We start from the raw sequence: 22,940 nt of genomic DNA on the forward strand, positions 1-22,940 counted from the left end.
AGCAATCCTGGATGAGATCGAAGAAATCCTCATCTGCTCAGCCTTTTCCCTGTTCCTGGACACAATCTATCCCTGGCAAGTTAAAATCCCCCATAATCAATACTGTTCCCTTACCACATGCCCTTTTGGATTCTTCATGTACTCCTCCTTCCTCCTCTTCCCTCATACTCGGAGCCCTATAAAAGCATCCGATGAGTGTCTTGCTGTTTTTACAATCTGTAATCTCTATCCATGCACAATTCTCCACATTAATTCCTTAATGTCACCCCTTTCTCTTGATGCAATACTGCCTTTTATCCAGATTGCGACTCCTCCTATTTTCTCTTTCCTATCACACTTGTACATCTTGTGGCCTTCTAATCCTGTCCTAAAATTGTTCTCCTCATTAAAACATATCTAGCTTATTGCAACTACTGTTTATCATATTCCTCCCCCTGTCTACTTTGGCCTCAAGTTCTTTCATCATATTGTTTAAACTCCTGGTGTTGGTACAGAATGTTAAACTTTTCTCTTCCTGAAATTCTTGTTTCCTGTCTGGCCTGACTCATCACAGTTACATTATCAGTTTATAAGTTCTTTCCTTTGTAGTCTCTCCACCCTCCTCTAGCCTAAAGAAGCCTGAAGTCTCAATTCCTACTGCAAATCTGGCTGCCCCCTTTCTATTTAACATATGACCATCATTCTGGAAACACTCCATTTGCCTCCTAAAGATTCCCATTGCTTAATAAATGCAAAACCTTCTTCCCCACATAATTTTTCCAGCCATAGGTTGTTTTCTATTCCATTTTCTAGTCTTGGGAGAATAGCAGAAAGTATCACCTCACATCTCTTTGATTTCAGACGCTTACCCAATATCCGGTACCTCCGAGTAAACTTTCCCTATAACATTTGTTCCAAAATTTAACACAACTTGCATCTTCCTACCGTTACCCAATACGACATCATTTATTTAACCTTCCTTCAATATCCATAACTCCTGCTCCTACAAAACTGCACACAACTCCATGTCTCTGATCCTTCCTACAGGATATAGAATCAACATATTAAATAGTTTCACCACCAACAAAAACTGTCTGCCTGGCCTCATTCCGGCCTATCTCTATTGCTGCACACTCACTGCCTGCACTCGCAAGAGGAAAGGGAAGAGGAATCATAGGAAGGGAAAGGAGATAAAAGGCAAAGGTGGGGGATATGGTGAATAGAAAGAGAAAAGGGGAATGGTGAGGGGAAGGGAGTGGTAAAATGGACAGGAAAAGGAATGGAGAAAAGAGGGCTCATGAATTTTGTATTTTGAGTAATATGCATATTGTACAGTGCCTACAGAAAGTCCACACCCCCTTTCAAATTTTTCACCTTTTGTTACTTTCGAGCCTTGAATTGAAATGCATTATATCAGACTTTTTCCACCTTCATTTACACATCGTCACCCACAACTTCCAAGTGAAAAACAAATTCTACGTATTTCTAAAAATTAATTAAAATTGCAAAACTAGAATATCTTGGTTGGAAAAGTATCTACATCCCTTATAATAGCAATTGTAAATTAGTTCAGGTGTAACTAATCACCTTCAAAATCACACACCAAGTTAATTGGCCTTCATCTGTGTTAAACTGTCATGATTCTGATTAGTTCAGAATAAAAGCAGCTGTCCCTTTAGGTTTCCTCCTCTGGGTAGTGCATTTCACAGAAAAGACTCAACCATGAAAACCATGGAGCTTTCCAAAGACCTCTGAGATAAAGTTGTGGAAAGGTACAGATCAGGGGATGGGTATAAAAAATATTTCAAAGGCCTGGAATATCCTTTGGAGCACAGTCAAGACAATCATTAAGAAGTGGAAAGCATATGGCACCACCAAGACCCTGCCTCGATCAGGCTGTCCCTCCAAACTGGATGATCAAGCAAGGGAGGAAACTGATCAGAGAAGCCACCAAGAGGTGATTGGCAGCTTTGAAAGAGCTACATGCCTTTTATGGCAAAGACTAGTCACTGTGTCTGTGACAATAATATCCCAAGCACCCCACAAGTCTGGCCTGTATGTTAGGGCGGCAAGTCGGAAGCCATTACTCAAAAATGCCCACCTTGAGTCTGGTTTGAGGTATGCAAAAAAACCACTCTGGAGATTCTGAAGCCATGTGGAAAAACGTTTTGTGGTCTGACGAAACCAAGATGGAACTTTTTGGCCTAAATGCAGAATGCTGCATCTGGCACAAACCCAACACAGCACATCACCCAAAGAACACCATCCCGACTGTGAAGCATGCTGGTGGCAGCATCATGTTATGGGGATGTTTCTCATCAGCAGGGACTGGGGTACTTGTCAGGATCAAAGGGAAAATAGATGGAGCAAAATACAGAAAAATCCAAGAGGAAAACCTGCTGCCCTCTGCAAGAAAGTTGAAATTGGGATGGAAGTTCACCTTTCAGCATGACAATGACCTGAAGCACACAGCCAAAGCTACACTGGTGTGGCTAAGGAACAAAAAGGTAAATGTTCTTGAGTGGCCCAGTCAAAGCCATGACTTAAATCCAATCGAAAATCTGTGGCATCACTTGAAGATTGCTGTCCATCAATGCTCCCCACGCAACTTGACTGAACTTCAACAGTGTTGTGCAGAAGAATGGGAAAATATGTTCAAAGTTGGTAAAATCAAACAAACAAAAAAACCTATCCCAACAGATTCACAGCTGTAATTGCTGTCAAATGTGCTTCCACCAGGTATTAACTCAGGGGGGTGTACACTTTGTCCAACCAATATATTCTAGTTTTGTATTTTAAATTAATTTTCTGAAAGTTGTAGAATTTGTTTTTCACTTGGAAGTTGTGGGTTATGACATGTAAATAAAGGTGAAGAAAGTCTGATTTAATGCAATTTGATTCCAAGCTATAAGGCAACAAAAGGTGAAAATTTTGAAAGGGGGTGTGGACTTTCTATAGGCACTGTATATGGTCTGTTGTTGAAAAGGTTTTTGTGAAGTACTGCAACTAGGTACAGTATGTCTGAATGTTGGTTTTCCATGGAGACATGGGCTTAGGTCTGAAGGTTTTTGCAGCAAAGTCACCTTGATGTGCAATCATTTTAAATATAACTTCAGCTGTTCTGTCAGAGCTGTATTATCTATTTATCATCTCCTTAATTTGAAGTGTGAAATCACTCATTTTTACATGGTTCACTTGTTTAACATTTTCATTTTGTCAATGTTTCCATTTTTTAATAAATGGCTTTATTAAGCATTGATTACTTAATCAAGCCATTTACTCATAATTTATTAATTGATGGTTTGAACTCTAAGTTTTTATATAATCAAGGTATACAGTATAGTCAATCTTGTTTGATATATCAGTGATGACTTTGCATTTGTGATTAACGCAATGAAAATGTCTATGAATGTGTCAGAGTTGAGACGAGTAAAAGTGTTACAAATGGTTCGTGAATGTAAAAATGAGGTGTCCTTGGCAAGGTGAAAATTATATTGGTCACTGCCCAATGGTCCAATTTCATGAGTGATGTTAAGTGTGCACATTGTGAATTTGAACCTTGATATTTCGTCTCACAATAGGTATATGAAAGACCTTTTTCTCTCTACAAGAGTGAGGCTCTTGGAAGAGCAAGGTTAAAATGACAGTGGGGTAGCAAGGCACCAATTGGGCACAACCAGCAAGGGAATAAATTATTAGGAAAGAAAAAGAAATAGAGATAGAGAAGGGAAGGAAACACTGAAATCAGCAAGAAATAAAATTGCATTCGGGAGGGTTAATCAGGATAATAAAGACCATTGGTCAAGATGAGGGATGACATGAGGTCGCAGTACACTGCCTGCTTGAAGCCAGAACAACTTCTGGAAGGTAATTCCATAGCCAGGAGAAGTGACAGATCAAGGAGTTGAGGTGTGCAGTCACCCTGAATTTTGGAGGTTTTACCAGGAGAACGTGTGCATCTTTTGAAGTTGCTGGGGAGAGTCACAGGACCGAGAGAGCAGAGGGAACAACATTGAAGAGCTGATTTAAAACGAGGACCACCAACGAAAGACTTGGATTGACAGAGGATGCCCAGTCTATGGCTGGTTTTGGAGGCCAGCTTTGCTCTGTGGTTGACCCAGAAGAGTTTACGGCCGATGGTGAGACCTTGCTGTTCAAAAGAGTTAACCTCTTCCAGTGGCTCATCATGGAAATAGACATCTGAGTTTGTTTGATCATTCGAGAGTGATAGGGTGAGACTGAGTTTTTCCAGGATTGAAGGACATGTTCCATTTATCAGACCAGCATCTAATCAATTCCAGATCAGCGGAGAGTGACGTAGCTGTGTTCTGCCTAGCAGTGGGAATGGGGGTACTGTACAACATGATGTGGAGTCGTCTGCAAAAAGGAATAAGTTTTCCAGAGCATTGCAGGGTAATTTGTCGATTCGGAACAAGACTGTGCCCAAAACACTGCCTTTGGAAATGCCACCCTTCAATGGGAGAGGGGAGGAGAGGGCTCCATTGACAGCAGCACTTGACTGTGTGAGTGGATATAGTTAGAAATATAGGAATTAAGGTGGTATTGAATGCCGCAGGCATGAAGCTTGGCAATCAAAGCAGGATGCCAGACTCTGTCAGGTGCCTGAGATATGTTCAAGGAGATGGGCCTGACTTATTTGTTAAGATATAGGCCCTTCAACCATTGCTGAGAGAGGAGCAGCAGCATGTCAAGAGTTGAGTGACCGTACTGAATCCAAACTGATGGTCAGAGATCAGGTTGTTTGAAAACATGAAAGATGACATCAGCAGCAATGATAGATTCTGACATTGCAACAATTTTTAATAATTGTCACAATAGGTATATAAAAGACTTTCAAATATTTATATTCTGGACAGATTGTGAGGATGGGCTAGTGGTGAAATTTTCACATGGATCAGGTCATCCTTGTGGACAAAAATGGGCAAAAAGGCATGTTGTACCTGGTATTGTACCTTCACCATTGATATTCTATATTATCCATTTCCATTTGGCCCATTGTCACAAAATATTCTCAGTGAGAGTAGATGACAGAGGTTGATATCCACAAAGGAAAACAGTCATGCACCCTTGATTCAAGCAGCATTTGGCAATCTACAGTATGTTGTGCTGATGAACTTGACATTTTGCTGACTGAACAGTGAACAAATCACACTTGAAAGCATCTACAGAGACCATGCAAGTAGCTCTCAAAGATTAGGCAAGTGTCATGTTAGCCATGCCAATGGGGTGCAGACACTTTGACATGCCTTGAATTACTTTGCCAAGTAGTTTCTTGTAACAGTTGCTCATAAGGATTCCTAATCTCGTCTCAACAAATTGTACTCTGTCGGGTAAAATAGTTTAGTTTTCAATTGCTTTATTTCCTTATCTGAAAAATAACACTTTTTACAGGGACAAGATGACGTTTTTGATATGGGCCAAAACTATACCAGTGCTGGCAGTGGGAACAGCAAAGGGAAACTTGCTCCTCTACAATCAGCAGACATCACGCAAGATCCACATTTTGGGTTGGCATTCTCTTTTGAAAGGCTCTTAATTAGATGGGGTTGAACCCTTGAGCTGTTGTTTCTTACGTGTTATATGAAGGATTGAAAGTTTAAATTGTTGTTGTAAACCCTGCAGAGATTGGTAAAATGGCCTTTTCAGCCTTAATTAACATGTAGAGTGAGAGCAGTGATTCAAGCAGAACTTATCCAATACCTGTAACATGCACACATCAATGTAACCTGAATTCAAGACAACTGCCTCAGGTCCAGTAGCCAAGACAATTGTAACTAAACTATGGTCATTCCTCATTAAAGGTGAATTTGTGCTTTCAGTCCATTTTAAGCAATAAATTGATCATAACCATAGTTTCAGCTCATTCGGTTCTGCAGATACTCATTCCTGGGTTTTAAAGCATGTGGATTTAATCATCTTAAATTCATGATCATGAGGTATCAATTTCAATTGTTTCTGTCATTCTGTGTTTTGTAGATTTTGATCTCCATAGCTGAGCTTTTGTTTACAGTGTCAAAAAAAGTGATTAAATAATTGAGGCCCCGCGAGGAGGAGTGATGTAAGCGACATTTTTTAATGATATGATGATGATAGGCTCGGATGATAGGGTAAGGGTTAAAATAGTGCTATATGGCATTAACTCCAAAATGGCCGGTGTCCCTTACATTACTCCTCTTCGCGGTGCCTCAATTGTTTGAGGGGTTGTGAACTGATGGAGTTGTGAGACATTCAACAATGACATGAGATGAGACGAGGTGGTAAACAAATTGCAACTATGGAGTTGATAGAACATGATACCCTATGCAGTGTTCAAATATATACGTCAATTTTAATTCAATTATAATTTTAAAGATCGTTTCTAAAAAATCTGGAAATTTAGTGCTATTGAAGCAGTCCTTTACACCACCCTTATGCGCTGTTAAGACAATGTTGAGTTGCAGTTTAGGAGAATGGAGACGTCCATACATTAATGATCACCATATAATGCAGCGTCAATCAGCATCGTACATAGCCATATCGGCAGCCCTTCTTCACCCCGATACTGCACCCTCTCACATGCCATGTCCTCTCATGCTATGCATACACTATATTGATATATATATATATATATATATATATATATATATATATATATATATATATATATATATATATACATATATATCATGGTTCTTGGAAGTATTGTTGAAGGCAATTTGTGTTCTATAGTGTTCAAGTATATAATTCAATTTAAATGAAGGTTTAGAGAGGTTTAAAGGCATATAAATTAATTAATTCTGGGGGTTTACTGCCATTTTACCCAGCATCGATGACATCACCCTATCTAACATGACATGTTACATTAGTTAGTTCTTGCTTGTTATTTGTGTCCTTTATAACATCCTTAAAAACAGTGTTTTCTGCTTCAAATGATTTTCAATTTTGTTTGACTGCCAGGCATGCAGACAGAGTAAATATAGTATCTCACTCCTTTCTGCGCATGTGCAATCGGGCTGAATTCAGAACCGAAGTACAGTACTGTAAAACTGCAGACTTGTCTTACGATTCATGTTCTGATTTGTGTTCAAAATATAACATTCAATTGAAATATGTTGTTCCTCGTTCATAAACTTATGAACATAAACTGATCAGATGGACGGATGGATGCTTCGCATGTGTGGGATAACTAGGACCATAAGAATGACACAAATGGGTTGACATCAGTTTTAATGTGAGATAGGGATAGATCAGGGACTATATACTCAACTTTGAGTTGCTAAATCTGAGTTTACTTCTCAACCAAAAATATAATCTATCATTGGTGCTTCACAAACAAGGTGCTGCATCATAGTGGTTTCATTCTTCTCATCGATATTCTTTTCCCTGCCTGCCTTTTTGTCCTTTGCCGATTTGTCTGTCTGCATTGCCTGCCTGTGCTTTTCTGCTCATTACCTCTACCCACCTTCCACCACTGAAGGTAGGTGGGTGGAAGTTCTGTTTTCACCTCTGTCTGTTTGTCTGTCAATCTGTGAGCAGTATATATAAAAAAGTTGTGGATGGATTTGGATGAAATTTTGTGGAGAGGTTGGGTGTGTGACGAGGACTAAATGATTAGATTTTGGTTTAGATCTGGATCCGGATCTGGATAATATAATTTTTTAAGTGATTCTTCACCATTGAGAGATATAGTAGAGTCAATAACAATATATAGCACGATATCTCAAAAAGTTGCAGACGGATTCAGACAAAACTTGGTGAACAGGTTGGGTGGGTGACAAGGAAGACTTGATTCGATTTTGGTGAAGATCTGGATCCGAAAAATTTTAAGTGATTCTTTGCCATTGAGTGATCGGTAAATCTTTGTTGACGAACATGTTATGGTCAATCCAACATTCTGTGCTCACTTTTCATTCTCACACCAGGTAAGCATAACAATAAGATCACCTGTGGTGCCTGGAGCTCACAAAATTTGCTTGCACTGGGCAGTGATGACAACACATTATCCATCAGTGATCTCGAGGGCGTGACGTTGCTCCAGGTTTGCTATTTTGCATTCCCACATCCATAGTTTTTAAAACAGTTTTCCTTTTGCTGCTTTTCAAATAACTTAATTTTGTTTGCATTATATTTCTTCACATATTGTTGATTCTTCTCTGTCGATAAAATGAAGTTATTAATGAGCTTGACGTCTGATTATTAGTAACATCAATGGTGTAATTTTTTTGGTTAAAACTTTGATTGTCCTTCGAGAGCAATTTCACCAAAGCCTTACTTCTATGACTATAACAACATTGAGTCATAGCTATGTAAAAACGCATCCGATGTGTTTCGTTTAAAGTTTGTTATTCAATCATGAATGTAAGCATCCATTGAATTATTATCGTTGTGTTGTGTTCTTATTTTTCTGTGTTTGGAATCCATGGAATAACTTTTACATCAGCAATGTCTCTGCTCTGCAGAAAAGCATCTGTGGCAACCTCAGAGAAATGCACTTTTCTACGATGAAGACGAATGATCAAAGTGAAGAAGGAGAGAAAACGGTTGGTTTAATGTTGGCATCACACTTCCACTTCAAAGTAGTCTCCAACAAAAACAAAAGTACCAACAAAAGCATGACATCGTGTGTGTAACAAGGAGACCAAAGGCCGATTAAAATCATATAATCAGGATGTGTGGTTAAATTTATGGAGAAGGTGATTGTTAGATTAAGGCTGTATACACCATGTACAGTATGTTCCTGTAACTTGAGAACTTACTCGTATTAGAGAGTATTAGGGTAAGGAGTCCTAAATGTTGCCTGCGACTGGCATTGTCCAATTTAAACAATATATAGCTAGGTAAAAGCATCTTGTCTGTTTATTCTTTGTGGAACTGGTGATGACTGGGCAGGGTGGAAGTGAAGTGTTGCATTCCCCCCACCAATTAAGGAAGGTGACTTCTTTGCAGGTGTCTGTCTGCATGCTGGAGGTGGACATTGGTAATAGTTGCCAAAGCTGGGATTTGTGATTGCTCTTGGGGCCGACACTTGTGACAGGGCCTCAAGGTGGCGATTCCTGATGGTCTTGCACTGTGATTGGTGGAACTTCTGAGTCCAAGATGGGTGGGGCCCCTGTGCAGCAGAGACCTTTATTCTTGTCATTGATTAGCCTCAAGAAACAGAGACGTGGTGGGGTTGGGTATGGAACCCCTGCCCCAACAAGAAGTGCTGTCAGACTGTGTCTGATGCACGCTTTTGAACCTGCTCGCTCTCTTTGATCAGCCCACTCGCTCTGGATCAGACCTACTGGCAGCCTATTTGACCACCTCTCTACCTGCAGGCTCGCCCTAAATCGCTAACCCACTGTCTGGCTCTTGCTCTTACCTGTCTGGTGATGATGCTGCACTATGTGTGTTCTGCTCCAACTTTGTGCTCCAGCTGTTCTGCACTAGCTACGTGTTCATCACCATGTGCCTTTCCCTCTAATCTGCCTGGATTGTGTGAGTGTGTGTGCATGTGCGGATCAGTCACCTTTTTTTTTAGTAGACAGAGTCGAGACTCATGGAGGAGCTGGACCACTTGAATGGATCAAGATGCAACAGACCAAAAGGAAGAGTAGAGAGGGGGGAGACACCAAAAGCAGGGTTGAAGGACAGAGTGGAGGGAGATTTGGACAAACAATGGATGTGGGGAGGTGGGAGGACACATTGAGCTGGACAAGATGGATTCAGAAGCAAGCTCTCAGGAAGGAAAAACTGGAGTTTTGGAAGGAGGGTGGAAAGATCATGGTTTTGGATAGGGGATTATCTGAGATTGTGGTGAACAGCTGTCTTAAAGACTTGGAGGGAAGAATGAGATTGAAAAAATGTGGAAGTTGGTTCCACAGGTGGGAATTAAAGAAGAGGAACAAATGAGTGGTGGTGAGCAGTGGTTCTGGATTTTAGGAGTTAAACCAGAAGGGGCTTGATGGTGGACCATGTGCTCCGGAAGAAAACTGGGTTGGAGCATAGCATGGAAAGAGCAGAGGGTGCAATACCACAAAGGAGGCTAATGAAGTATTCACCTTGGGGGTTTCCTTCCCTTTAGTGTACGTATGTTGTTTGTGGTGCCGAACCCAGCTCGTTCTCTAACGACTGCAATCCAAGGTTTGCGCTTCACGAGTATGAACGATTGCACAGGTCAGCTACCAATCAAATGAATCTTTGTCAGTTGGGGTCTGTGACTTCTGAGTGACATTACAATTACCACATCAACAGCATAACATTTTTGAAAGTTTTATTTTATAAACAGGTACAAAGTCAAATGAGGAAGTTCAATATTCCATACAATGTCCAACTCCAATTCCCACGTTGAGTTTTCGCCCAGTGTCCCTGTCCTGCTGGCTCAACTCACGCGTGTTCACCTCGTCTGCCGGGGCTGTCAAATGATTGAGTCCTGTCGTGTCATTCTCACTCGATGTCCTTGCAGTGTCCATGGGGTTTTCCAACGATGAACTCACAAAGTATTGTTCTCTCTTATGCGCTGGCCTGTTTAGGATGATTGAAGAACTCAAAGGAATTCTTTCCCGATACACAATCTTAATGAGTTTTAATCAACCTGATTATAATCGGCGCCACGCGTTAACAGGCACTCTAGACATTAACACCTCGTTCACTCAGAGTTAAATCAAGCACGGTGACGATCGATATGCACGTCTCGTCACATGTTACCCGTCTCTCTACACTTCCCTCTCATGGGTTTATATGGTAATACAGAATGATCCCATGCCTTCCAGTAAATGCGATTCTCATCCATATTGAAACCTTCGTCTCAGAACATTTCAGCATCTTCACGAATCTCGCCAGGCAATTTTCAGGACAATACTGCCATCCACAGTCAAAATTAGCTCATTATATCAAGCAGTTTACAATTTACTGATTCGTGGTACAACAAATTTCCAATATGTAATCGTCAATTTTAATCATTCATTTTTAGGCATTAAAGCCTAAGTCACATTTGCTCTATGGCTAGGATACGGCGGCCGTACCCCCCCCCCCCTGAATTGACAGAAACGTGCGGCGGCCGCAGAGTTTCTGAGGTGGCCTCAGGGTGGCCCTATGCCATATGGCTATCTTTTACAGGCCGTAGGGGTCGCCGTGGAATGATAGCGCAGAATTATAACTTTTTTCATTTCTACGTTGGCCGTAGCAATTCGACAAGCCAAGCTGTGATGTAGATGTGTTCCACGTCGACCATATGTAGGGCGTACGGTGGGCTTCCGTTATTCGTGCGGCTGCCATAGGCTCTTATCAAGGAAAAATGAATTTTGTCAACCCCCAAAAAATTACGGCGGCCGCACAATTTCCACGGTCACCATAGGGTAATCCTAAGGCGTCCCTGTGTTCAACGTACGGTGGCCTTGCGGTCTGTGTGACTACCTGCGGGCAACGCAGGGTCGACACACGGTTCCCCTACGCCCGCTGTGCATCCTACGTACGGCCTCCGTGGCAGTCTGCGTCGACCGTGCGTCCACCGTGCGCTACCGCTAGAGATCGGAGTATAGGTGTTTGCCTATACTCCAAACTGGTATATTCAGTTATGTATATTATAGTTACAGTATATTCAGTTATATATACTGGTATATTCCGAACTGTTATATTTTTATTTCAGTAAAAAAAGAACTGGTATATATACCCAATCGTTACTGTCCGTCTGGCCGCACGTTCGCCTTAGGGCCCCCATGCGGTCGCCTTGCGGGCACCTTGAGGATACATTGCGTCTACCTTGAAAATTTTATGGCCGCCGCAGGGATGCCCTAAGGTCACCATGCGACATCAAATCAAAGACCGTACGGCACCCCCACGTTTTCGGTCTCCACACTTTCTAAATACGCCATGCGGCTCCCCGAAAAATAAAAACATATGTGACTGCTACATTGTGTGACCATGGAAATACTGCGGACGCCTAATAATTGCTAGTGGCCGTAGATTTTGTAGACCCTATGGCCGCTGTGCCAAATGTGACTTAAGCTTTACTAATGCTTATCCACAAATACCACAGCTAATGCTTACTGGCCAAAACATCTAGTTTTCAACTGACAGAGGTAGTAGAAAACTGAGACCACCAACCTGTCTGCGATTGGCCCATCGACTCAGCCTTATTGCGGGAGATTCCAATAATCTTGAAACCTTAGGTTCCATGGCATCTCATGCTGAGCAAGGTGCGAGGCAGGGCTGCTAGCCCAGAGGGGAGAGCAGTACTCCATTGAGCTGCAGATGAACGCCTTGTAGTTGGATCGGGATTCAGTTGTGCCAAAGAAGGACTTTGTATGATGCAGGATGCACATTCGGTGAGTGGCTTTGTAAGCCAACTTTGAGTTGTGGTTTGCCCAAGAAAGATCATGGCTGATAATGAGACCTAACAGTTTGAGTGATTGAACTTCTTCAAGAGGATTATTAAGAAAGTAAATTGGAGGGATTGCCATACGGTCTTTTCAGAGAGAGAGATACAGATAGAGATTGATACAGAGATAGATATAGAGATAGATATAGAGATAGATATCAAGATAGATATCGAGATACAGATAGAGATTGATACAGAGATTGATACAGAGATAGATATAGAGATAGATATCGAGATAGATATAGAGATAGATATCGAGATAGATTTGTTAGGATTGAAAGACGTATTCCAAGTGTTGGACTGACTTGTGATTTTGTCAAGGTCTGAAGAGAGGCTGCTGCGTACTTATCTAAAGGATGAGGGATGTCACGGCAGAGGGTGGAGTCATCTGCAAATGTATAAAGTGGATGTTCTAGAGAGTCAGAGAGATCGTTAATGAAGATTAGGAATATGAATCAGGTCAGGTCAGGTATGGGAGCATGTGCCAGAACAGCGCGTCGCTGCATCCACTTTCCGCCGGTACTCCAGGGGCCTCTGTCTGGCCATCCCCCAGGCAGATGCCAGGCCCATCCCCATCTCACTCATATGAATGAGCCCAGAATACTGCCTTGGGGCATTCCAGACGTTTCAGGGAGATGAAATTGATAGCCACACGTTGGATGCTAAAGCAGAGCAAGTCTGTTGTTGTTTCCCCCATCTCTTTATTGTTCCTTTTGTTCTGTTGCGTCCTGATCCGTTCAGTGTCAGTAAAGTCAGTAAAGCTTGTGTGGAGTTGTCTTTTGATGCCATGCACAGAGAGTTGGGAGAGCAAGGCAGGATGTCAGACAGTATCGAAAGCTCGCTATATGTCCAGAGAGACTGCCCTAATCTCATATCTGACATTGAGGGCTTCCACCCATTGTTGGGAGATAGGAGTAGCATGTTCAAAATAGATTGACCTGGTCTGAATCCGAATAGGTGATTTGAGATGAGGCTGTTGTAGAAAAGGTAAATAGGTCTTGCTTTTTGTGTTCATTCTGCACCTTGTGTAATAAATTATTTATTTATCTATTGAGGAATGGCTTGCGTTGTCGCCTCGTGTTGCTGCCATTTTGTCATGCAAATAATCAGCTTCATTTTGGCTGCCTGGAGGATGAAATTTTACTGCAGTCCTGTTTTATAACTGACTTGATAATAGGCCTCGCTGGATAACAGGCCAGCACTAATCACTCAGGATCAGCTTGGAACAAACAGTTACAGTTTGCCTATCCTTGAAGTATCAGTGGCTTCAGCATGATAGTAACCACATCGGTGGAGTTGTGTCCTGTCGGGAGGTTGCTGTCAAAGGGACAATACTGTTATGAAACTTACTTGTGGGTTAATGAGGGGTTACTTTTAATTCCTTACTCTAAGTGTTTTGTAACATCAGTTAGCAATGACCAGGATCACTTGTCAAGGAAGCTCCTTGTAACCCTCACCACCACATGTCTCTTTTTCCCTCTGTGATTCACATTTATAATTGTTCCCCATTTCCCTTTCTCAGCTCTACCATATGTTCTGCGGGAACATGGTGTTCCACGTGTGCGACCCGCCCATAACCACCACCCCCCCCACCCCCACACGTTTTGCCAGTGAATATGGTATGTCCACAGGACGACCCACCCATGCTCCATTAACAGGGCGAGTCCAGGTGTATGACCCCCCCACACACACTTTCTGATAAGATGGTGACAACGCATGAGTGATTACATCATTGTGGAAGCACGTGCACTATCATAGAGGCTGGGGGGGAAGCCTCACCCCAGGAGATCATGGGCCTTCGGCTATATAAAGCAGCCGCTCTCAAACACAGCAGAGGTGGAGTAAAAGGGAAATGGCAGTGAAGCAGCAATGAAGAGGTGTGAGTGGAGGGTCTTGAACTGCTGCTGAGCTGCTGTCGTCATTAGTTGCCATCTGTCTTGCAAAGAAATGAGGAGTTTGACATTTGGGAGGTGTAAGGGCAAGCCAGTGCACAACTGCATATGGGCGCAGGACATTTTCGGCATTCGTAGCCTCCCGCACAAATGCTGGAGAGACTGATCTGTGTGACCACATCACACCTGACATCTCAATCAAAAAGGGAAACCCATAAACAAACTTCTATTCTAACTCATCCAGCCTGTCTCTTCTGTCATTGTCGTGTGTCCTCAAACGAGTCCATCTCTAATGAGTTTGTTTAAAGATTCAGGTGAGGAAACCGTTACTGTCTAGTTTGGTGCGGTGGGTTTCGATTTCACCTTCATTCTTTGGTTTCTTGCTGTGTCCTCATACTCATTATTTATTAAATCTGTTATTTTATAAGTGTATTCTTTGTGCATTTTGAGCCATGGAATTGCTCTCCAGTATAACCAAATTCCCCTCGAAAGTGTACACGCATGCTGAAATGGCCGCATGGCCAAATTAATTCATCCCAACAACTGCACTGCAGAGTCACTATGTGTGCAGAATGTCGCCTCCTCTTGGAAATTCATCTCCAGCAGTCTCGCATCACCCATTCGGGAGACCGAATCCATTACAATATTATCGAATGATATCACTGCTCACCTTCACTCTTTCATTCCTCTTATTTCCTGCCTTTGGAATAAACTCCCACACTCTCTTCAATCCCATTCTTCCCTCTTGGCCTTTAAAACAGCTGTTCACCTCTTATTTTCCCCCATCCGAAACCTCGATCTTTTCTACAATACCCCCGTTAATCCACCCCAAACCCACCTCCTTCAAATTCCCTGCTTTCCTTCCTGAAAGTCCCTGTAATGTCCATCTTGTATTCCACATGTTCCCCACCCCATCTCTCTCCCTTACACAGATCTCCTAATGTCTGTTCCCCACTGTTTTGTCCTTCCCTCTCCCGCCCCTCTTGTCTCATGCCCCCCTCCCCCTTGCTGTGCGTTATGTGTTAGCTCTCATACGAGCCTAGGCAATGTATACAAAAAAAATGCAATGCAACTGATGATAATAATAATGGATTAATTGAAAAAGAAGCTTTACTTTGTTCATGCAATATATTCTAGAGATTACTATGACAAGTACTATTGATCCAATAATGCATTACTAGTTTGTAAAGGTAAAACCCTTTCACAACTTAGCTTAATTTTACAAATAGAGAATGTTCCATGAAATTTCTAATGTGAAAGCTCTGTCACAATGGTCGCGTGTGTATAATTTGAAAGGTCGATATTACATCCCAATTCTTTGCATGTCTTGCACTTTATGTTAAGATTGATATATCTAGATGTCTTGGGTCATGTGTGCAGCTTGATATTATTCTGTTTTATGGCTATGACCTTTCCATTTGTTGCCTCAATTTACCATTTTAACTATTAACTTTGTGTCTTATTATCCTTCATCACCTCATGCAAATTTTCATTTCTATTTCCACTAATTTATTTGGTAAAATGACTCATTCACAAATGAAATAGAAATTAAGACACAACAGAATAAAAATGCACATTTTACATGGGATTCTAGGATTATGCTCTCTTTGTTTAAATCTGTCGAGTTGAAAGAACTCTTTATGATGGCGTTTTCTGGTCTTGCAAGTTCTGAAAGAGTGTTTTAACAGTTCTGCCCATCATTGTTAACTAAAGTGACAATATGGATAGGTTATCTTGAACTCAGGAAACCCAAAATTTGAAATTATTATTTTGGTGTTGTAATTTGTTGTTGAAAAGGCTACAAGGAAAAAGAATCGAAATAAACATGACAAAAGTCGGGCAAGAGATCTAGTGAGCCAGCACCCATTAATAAAAGATGCCACTGGTTTTCTAGAGAGTGTAGGGCTGGCAAAGGTTGCGATAAATCAACAGCAAGTCGTGAAGGATCAAAAAGCAAAGGTTATGACGGATCGACCAACATAAATATTTAAAGTGCAGATTATAGGGCAATAATTCCACCATGACATTGCTATCACAATATTTATGCAGTAATCAATGATGTTTGTAATCAATGTTTCCACCCATTTCACTTATGGTGGTACAGTACTGTTTTTGAGGCTCAAAAAATATGTCTCAATTGTTACTGTCTTCAGTTAAATGGGGAAGACACAATTAGAATGGTGAGGCAAATATTTTGCTTTTTGACAGCACAAGGATAGGTTTACAATCTACTTGTAGGAAGCAAACCTGTAACCGAAATGCAAATGTGAATTTGTTTTTCATGGACTAATTAACAAGTCATGAAATGAGGATATCAAGTGCATGTACTGTAAATTCTAAAGATTTACAATCCAAATATTGGCTAACACTATGTTTCAGGTGAGTCTTTTGGCAGGAAAGAAAACTCTCATCCTATTAAACATTGATTGTCCCGATGATCCCATTGAGCTCGCCTTCCAGCAAAATTACGGCTCAATTGTCTGCCACCACTGGTTTGTCTTCTCCCTTTTGCTCCTCTTTGCATCTTTTTACACTCTTATACATCACTCAACATTTCTCTGTGCCCTATTCTACCCTACTATCACTTAAAAAACAAAAAGGATGTGAATGCACAAATGAGCCCCCAAAAAATAGACCGGGCTATCGAACATGATACAATTTGGGAGAAAAATGGTTTCAAAGTTAAGGTTCCCATTTGGAATCTCAGTGAAATCTCATCGAACAAAATCAATATCAGCCTCAAACATTTTGTTGAAAACTGCTATTAACATGTTGACTGCCTTCTCTTTCCGGCAGTCAAATGCCCTGAATCATATAGAACAAGCTTATTTTGGTTATAATCATTTATTTTCACATTGTAACCATCTCTTCTTTCGTCTTCATTGAGTTGAAGTGAGCTTTGTGCCGGTATCATATGTGCACACTCTAGTGATTTTCAATAACACATATATTGGTACAATACAAATTTGATCATGATTATGACATAGATGGATGTTCCCCAAACTGCCAGCAGATCGTTTGCTGCATTATCTGGCACACCAGATGATTCTGTTTACAATGTAAATGCATATTTTTTTCTACGAGAATACTCGTCGTGGCAGGATCTGGTACACCCAACATGATGAGTATACTCGTAGTCAGCAGTCAACGTGTTAACACCTACGGTGTACTGACTTTGAAAAATGACTTTAGTGCACTTAACTCCTTTTGCTCTGGGTGTGGGATAGCCTGATTTTCTTCTCAGGGGCTCATATTATAGTTGCCTTCAAGATATTTGCATTTTACAACAGGGTGTGTTTGGTCGACTGGCAGGTATGGTGATGGCTACATTATTATTGGTTTCTCACTTGGTGACTTGGTTGTGATTTCCACTCACCCACAAGAAATTGGGAGGGAGATATTCCATTGTCATGATCACAATGGCAGCCTCATCAGTGTAGCAGTGACAGAAGTTATTGGCAAAGTTGCAACATGTGGCAACAACTGGTAAGTTGCTCCAATTCCCCTCTCTGACTGTTAATTTTCCTGGCTTCTTGAGATTTCCTCCATAAAAGATCCTATTTTTGCCATTACACACACCATCAGATCATATTGTTCACTGATTGCATGAAACATAGAGATATTCTACTCGCGTTTTTTTTTCTTCCTGACAAACCATTTTATTTCCTACTCATGGGACTGTAGAAAAACAGCATTTGAAATTAGCCTTCAGCATCTACAAAATTTAAAGACAAGTGTGGAGTTATTATTACTTACGTTTAGACAGGTGAATATAAATGCTGGTACTAAGTTTAATTTTGATTGTGATTCCCATGTACTTTTGACTATTATTTGTTAGATACATGCATTGTGATAACTTGCAACTGCCTTGCAGATGTCTTTCCTGAAAGCTTATTCAAACAACAGCACATAAACGTCTCTCAGCTCAAACCATGTCTAAATGTTGCTGTTGATGATAAGGAAACTTTTTTTTCTTTACATATCTAAAGTATTCCTTGTGATTTTTGAAAATATGTTAAATTAAGTTAGTGTTAAATAGTGTTAAATAAATCAAAATATATTTTAGATTTTAGATTCTTCAAAGTGGCTACCCTTTGCCTTGATGACAGCTTTGCCCACTCTTGGCATTCTCTCAACCAGCTTCATGAGGAGTCACCTGGAATGCCTTTCCAACAGTCTTGAAGGCATTCCCACATATGCTGAGCACTTGTTGGCTGCCTTTCCTTCACTCTGCGGTCCAACTCATCCCAAACCATCTCTATTGGGTTTAGGTCAGGTGAGTGTTGAAGCCAGGTCATATGATGCAGCACTCCATCACTCTGTTTCTTGGTCAAGTAGCCCTTACCAGCCTGGAGGTGTGTTTTGGGTCATTGTCCTGTTGAAAAACAAACGATGGTCCCACTAAGCGCAGACCAGATGGGATGGCGTATTGCTGCAGAATGCTGTGGTAGCCATGCTGGTTAAGTGTGCCCTGAATTCTTAATAAATTGCCGACAGTGTCACCAGCATAGCACACCCACACCATCACACCTCCTTCTCCATGCTTCATGGTGGGAACCACACATGCAGAGATCATTCGTTCACCTTCTCTGCATCTCACAAAGACACGGCAGTTGGAACCAAAAATCTCAATTTTGGATTCATCAGACCAAAGGACAGATTTCCACCGGTCTAATGTCCATTGCTCGTGTTTCTTGGCCCAAGCAAATCTCTTCTTCTTATTGGTCTCCTTCAGGAGACCGAGTCTGACCTTATTGGTCTGAACAGTTGATGTTGAGATGTGTCCTATTACTTGAACTCTGTGAAGCATTTACTTGGACTGCAATCTGAGGTGCAGTTAATTGGTGATTTCTGAGGCTGGTAACTCTAAAAAAAACTTATCCTCTGCAGTCAAGGGAACTCTGGGTCTTCCTTTCCTGTGGCGGTCCTCATGAGAGCCAATTTCATCATTGCCCTTGTGATGGTTTTTGCGACTGTACTTGCAGGAACTTTCAAAGTTATTGAAATTTTCCGGATTGACTGACCTTCATGTCTTAAAGTGATGCTGGACTGTCGTTTCTCTTTGCTTAGTTGAGTTGTTTTTGCTATAATATGGACTTCTACAGTGCAGACAAAATAATGGTCTTTTTACCAAATAGGGCTATTTACTGTATACCAACACAACTGATTAGCTCAAATGCATTAAGAAGGAAAGAAATTCCACAAATTAACTTTCAACAAGGCAAACCTGTTAATGGAAAAGCATTCCAGGTGACTGACTACCTCATGAATCTGGTTGAGAGAATGCCAAGAGTGTGCAAAGCTGTCATCAAGGCAAAGGGTGGCTACTTTGGAGAATCTAAAATATAAAATATATTTTGATTTGTTAAACACTTTTTTGGTTACTACATAATTCCATATGTGTTATTTCATAGTTTTGATGTCTTCACTATTATTCTACAATGTAGAAAATAGTAAAAATAAAGAAAAACCCTTGAATGAGTAGGTGTGTCCAAACTTTTGACTGGTACTGTACGTATGAATAAATATATTAGCGAGTGCATCGATTAATTGCATTCTGCACTTCTGTAAGAGCTGTTGTTGCTTAAGCAGATTTAGATGTAGCAATTTGCACAACAAATACTCACTGGTTAATTAAATAGATAAACTCAGAATGTGTACTTAGACTTAGAGGAGGGATAGGATTCGTAATTTAGCCATCTCATTAAAAATTAATACATTGATTATCATCTCAAGATCACTGAGGATGCACTGTAAATCGGGAAGTTCCAAAGACTCAAAATTAATCAGTGATGATTTTGCCTGCTTTTTGTTTGCAGCATCAAGATACATGATCTGGCAAAGATGAATGAGATTGACCACGTCATCACACTTGACAGTGAACCAAAAGGTACTGTCACTGTCCCATCATGCCTCAAATCTTTTCAAATGTCTACATAATCTTGATTAATCTTCAAATTGCTGCTTCAAAGTAATCAGATTGTCTCATTTATAGGGTTTATTTGAAAGTTTATTACATCATGAAATTAAGTTGTTAGTGTCATGTTTTTTGTAATTGTCTGGGTCTTCAACTTCTGCATTTCCCAATTGTAAGAAGTGCTGTGAGTTGTGCGAATTGTTTTTTGCATTTGTGCCTGTCAAAGCACTTTCTTAGCTTGCTGTCTGTGATATATATATATATATATATATATATATATATATATATATATATATATATATATATATATATGTACATATACATACATATACACATACACATACATATACATATACATATACATATACATATACAGAAACATACACATACACATACATACACACTGCTGTGCAAAAGTTTTCGACACATTCAGGAGTTGCAATATACTGTATAGATTATATGAGCATCAAATATGTACTCAAAGTATCGACTATTGTTTTCTACTATTAAAACACCATTGACTTATTAATACAGCTTAGTTTTGGTGAGAAAAAAACACAAGTTTGCCATTTGGCATTCTTTAATTCACATTGATCAGAGTCTTCAAAAAATTGTAATCACAACAACCCAAGGTAAACTGTACATGTGTGCTAATAATATGAAGTGTTAAAGTAACTAATCCATCACATACAGTAGACTAGGAGGAAGTCGTCACCATCGGGACCGAGAAAAAAGTGACGACTTAGACATGTGACGACTTGCGCGAACATTCATGATGACTGTGGGGTGAAGGATGAAGTTGCGCGTGGCCTGGACACGTAAGTGTGAGAGGGCATAATAATCTCTTAGCCGGCTATTGTACCAAAAGGGAAACACAATCCTCGGGGCATAGGTGGGGGTTCATTGGTGGGTTGGAAAGCGATCAAGCAAAGATGGAATTAATGAATCACTTTATCAAAAGTAAAGATAATGAACAACTCTAAGACAACTCGTATACCATCGGTGATGGTATATAACCATCGACAAATGTGGAATGAATGGCTGTTAGAATTCATTCATTGGAATGAATGTAGAATGAGTTTTCATATGGAATGAAAACTCGTATACCATCGACAAATGTGGAATCAATGGCTGTTAGAATTCATTCATTGGAATGAATGTAGAATGAGTTTTCATTCACATGGAATGAAAGCTCATATACCATCGACAAATTACATGACACACAGTCATCCTGATGACTACCACTCAATGCCTATGTGTGAGTGCAGTGATGTACAAAACAAGCCAATATAAAACCATGATCGGACTTCGACACAAAGCTCGATCGATCCTTTACTCCTTCGCCAGAGACTGCATTGCGCAGCCTGTCTACCTCTTCAGATGCATGTGGGATTTTTTTTTTTTTTTTTTTTTTTTTTTTTTTTTTTGTATACCTTGGTCGAGGCTCGTATGAGAGCTAACACACAACTCACAGCAAGGAGGCATGAGACAAGAGGGGCGGGAGTGGAAGGGACAAAACATTGGGGAACAGACACAGGTGAACTGTGGAAGGGAGAGGGATGGGGATGGGACGGGGAACATGGCGAGGGGAAGATGGACATTAAAGGGACTTTCAGGAAGGAAAGCAGGAGAATTGAAGGAAGTGGGCTTGGGTGGATTATCGGGGGTAGAAAAGATCGAGGATTTGGATGGGGGAAGATAAGAGGTGGTGGTGAACAGCTGTTTTGAAAGCCTGAAGGGAAGAATGGGAAAGAATAGAGTGAGGAAGTTTATTCCAAAGGCGGGAAAAAAGAGGAATGAAAGAGTGAAGATGAGCAGTGATTCGTGATTTTGGTAGTTTTACCAGAAGGGGTTGTTGGCGGACCTTGAGCGCCCTGTGGAAATGTGGTTGGGACAAATCGCAGAGAGAGCAGGGGGGCAAGGCTGGAGAGGAGTCGGTAGAAGACAGAAAGACCACCGACCAACCTGCGGTGATTGAGTGAGAGGCCCAAAGACTCAGCTTCATTGCGGGAGATGCCAATGATCTTAAAAGCCCTGGTTTCGACAGCGTGAAGTCGAGAAAGGTGGGAGGCAGGAGCACCAGCCCAGAGGGGAGAGCAGTACTCCATCAGGCTACGGACAAAAGCTTTGTAAGTGGTCAGGAGCTCAAGAGGGCCGAGGAAGGACTTTGCACGACGGAGGATTCCCATTCGGCGACTGGCTTTTGAGGCAAGGTTGGAAATGTGACTTTCCCAGGAAAGGTCATGGCAGATAGTGAGACCCAGAAGCTTGAAAGAAAAGACTTCTTCCAGAGGATTGTTGAGAAAGTGGATGGGGGGGTTTGTAAACGGTCCTTTCGAAGAGACATAGTGAGAGTGTGAGATTTGTCTGGATTGAAAGACATGTTCCACGTGTTGGACCAGTTTGTGATTTTATCCAGATCTGCAGTGAGCGAAGAAGCTGCTGCTTGCCGGTCTGAGGGATGACAGATGGTACAGCAGAGGGTTGAGTCATCGGCAAAGAGAAATAGAGGATTTTCCAGAGAGTCCGAGAGATCATTGATGAAAACCAGAAAAAGAACAGGGCCCAGAACGCTACCTTGAGGAACTCCAGCCTGCACAGGAAGAGGGGATGAAAGAACTCCATTTAGGGCCACACGTTGACTGCGACAGGAGAGGAAGTCTGCGAGCCATGAGTGGAGATGGCCTTGAATACCATGGGCAGAGAGTTTGGTGAGTAGGGCAGGGTGCCAGACTGTGTCAAAAGCACGTGATATGTCCAGGGATACGGCTCGGATTTCCTGTCTGGCATTGAG

General features: G+C 41.2%; 1 protein-coding gene across 12 annotated transcripts in view; it reads left to right on the plus strand.

The window, feature by feature from the left end:
• The first annotated feature begins 5,397 nt into the window (after nucleotides 1-5,397).
• LOC147024233 (WD repeat-containing protein 19-like) overlaps nucleotides 5,398-22,940 on the plus strand; it is a 137,192-nt gene continuing 119,649 nt past the window's right edge. For 10 of the 12 annotated variants that reach the window (XR_015058933.1, XR_015058934.1, XM_085883940.1 and 7 more), the window contains exons 1-6: nucleotides 5,398-5,507; nucleotides 7,902-8,017; nucleotides 8,439-8,519; nucleotides 16,609-16,721; nucleotides 17,542-17,715; nucleotides 20,049-20,119. Coding sequence is in view for 10 of the 12 variants with exons in the window: in XM_085883940.1 (XP_085740066.1) it covers nucleotides 5,399-5,507; nucleotides 7,902-8,017; nucleotides 8,439-8,519; nucleotides 16,609-16,721; nucleotides 17,542-17,715; nucleotides 20,049-20,119 (664 nt within the window). In the remaining 2 variants the exon portion in view is untranslated. Of the gene's footprint in view, nucleotides 5,508-7,901; nucleotides 8,018-8,438; nucleotides 8,520-16,608; nucleotides 16,722-17,541; nucleotides 17,716-18,373; nucleotides 18,506-20,048; nucleotides 20,120-22,940 lie in introns of those variants that run through there. The other 2 variants (XM_085883944.1, XM_085883948.1) reach the window with 2 other exon arrangements.

This window comes from Eptatretus burgeri, chromosome 6 (assembly GCF_056783735.1).
Source record: "Eptatretus burgeri isolate ZD-2024b chromosome 6, Ebu_testis_v1, whole genome shotgun sequence".
Taxonomy (NCBI): domain Eukaryota; kingdom Metazoa; phylum Chordata; class Myxini; order Myxiniformes; family Myxinidae; genus Eptatretus; species Eptatretus burgeri.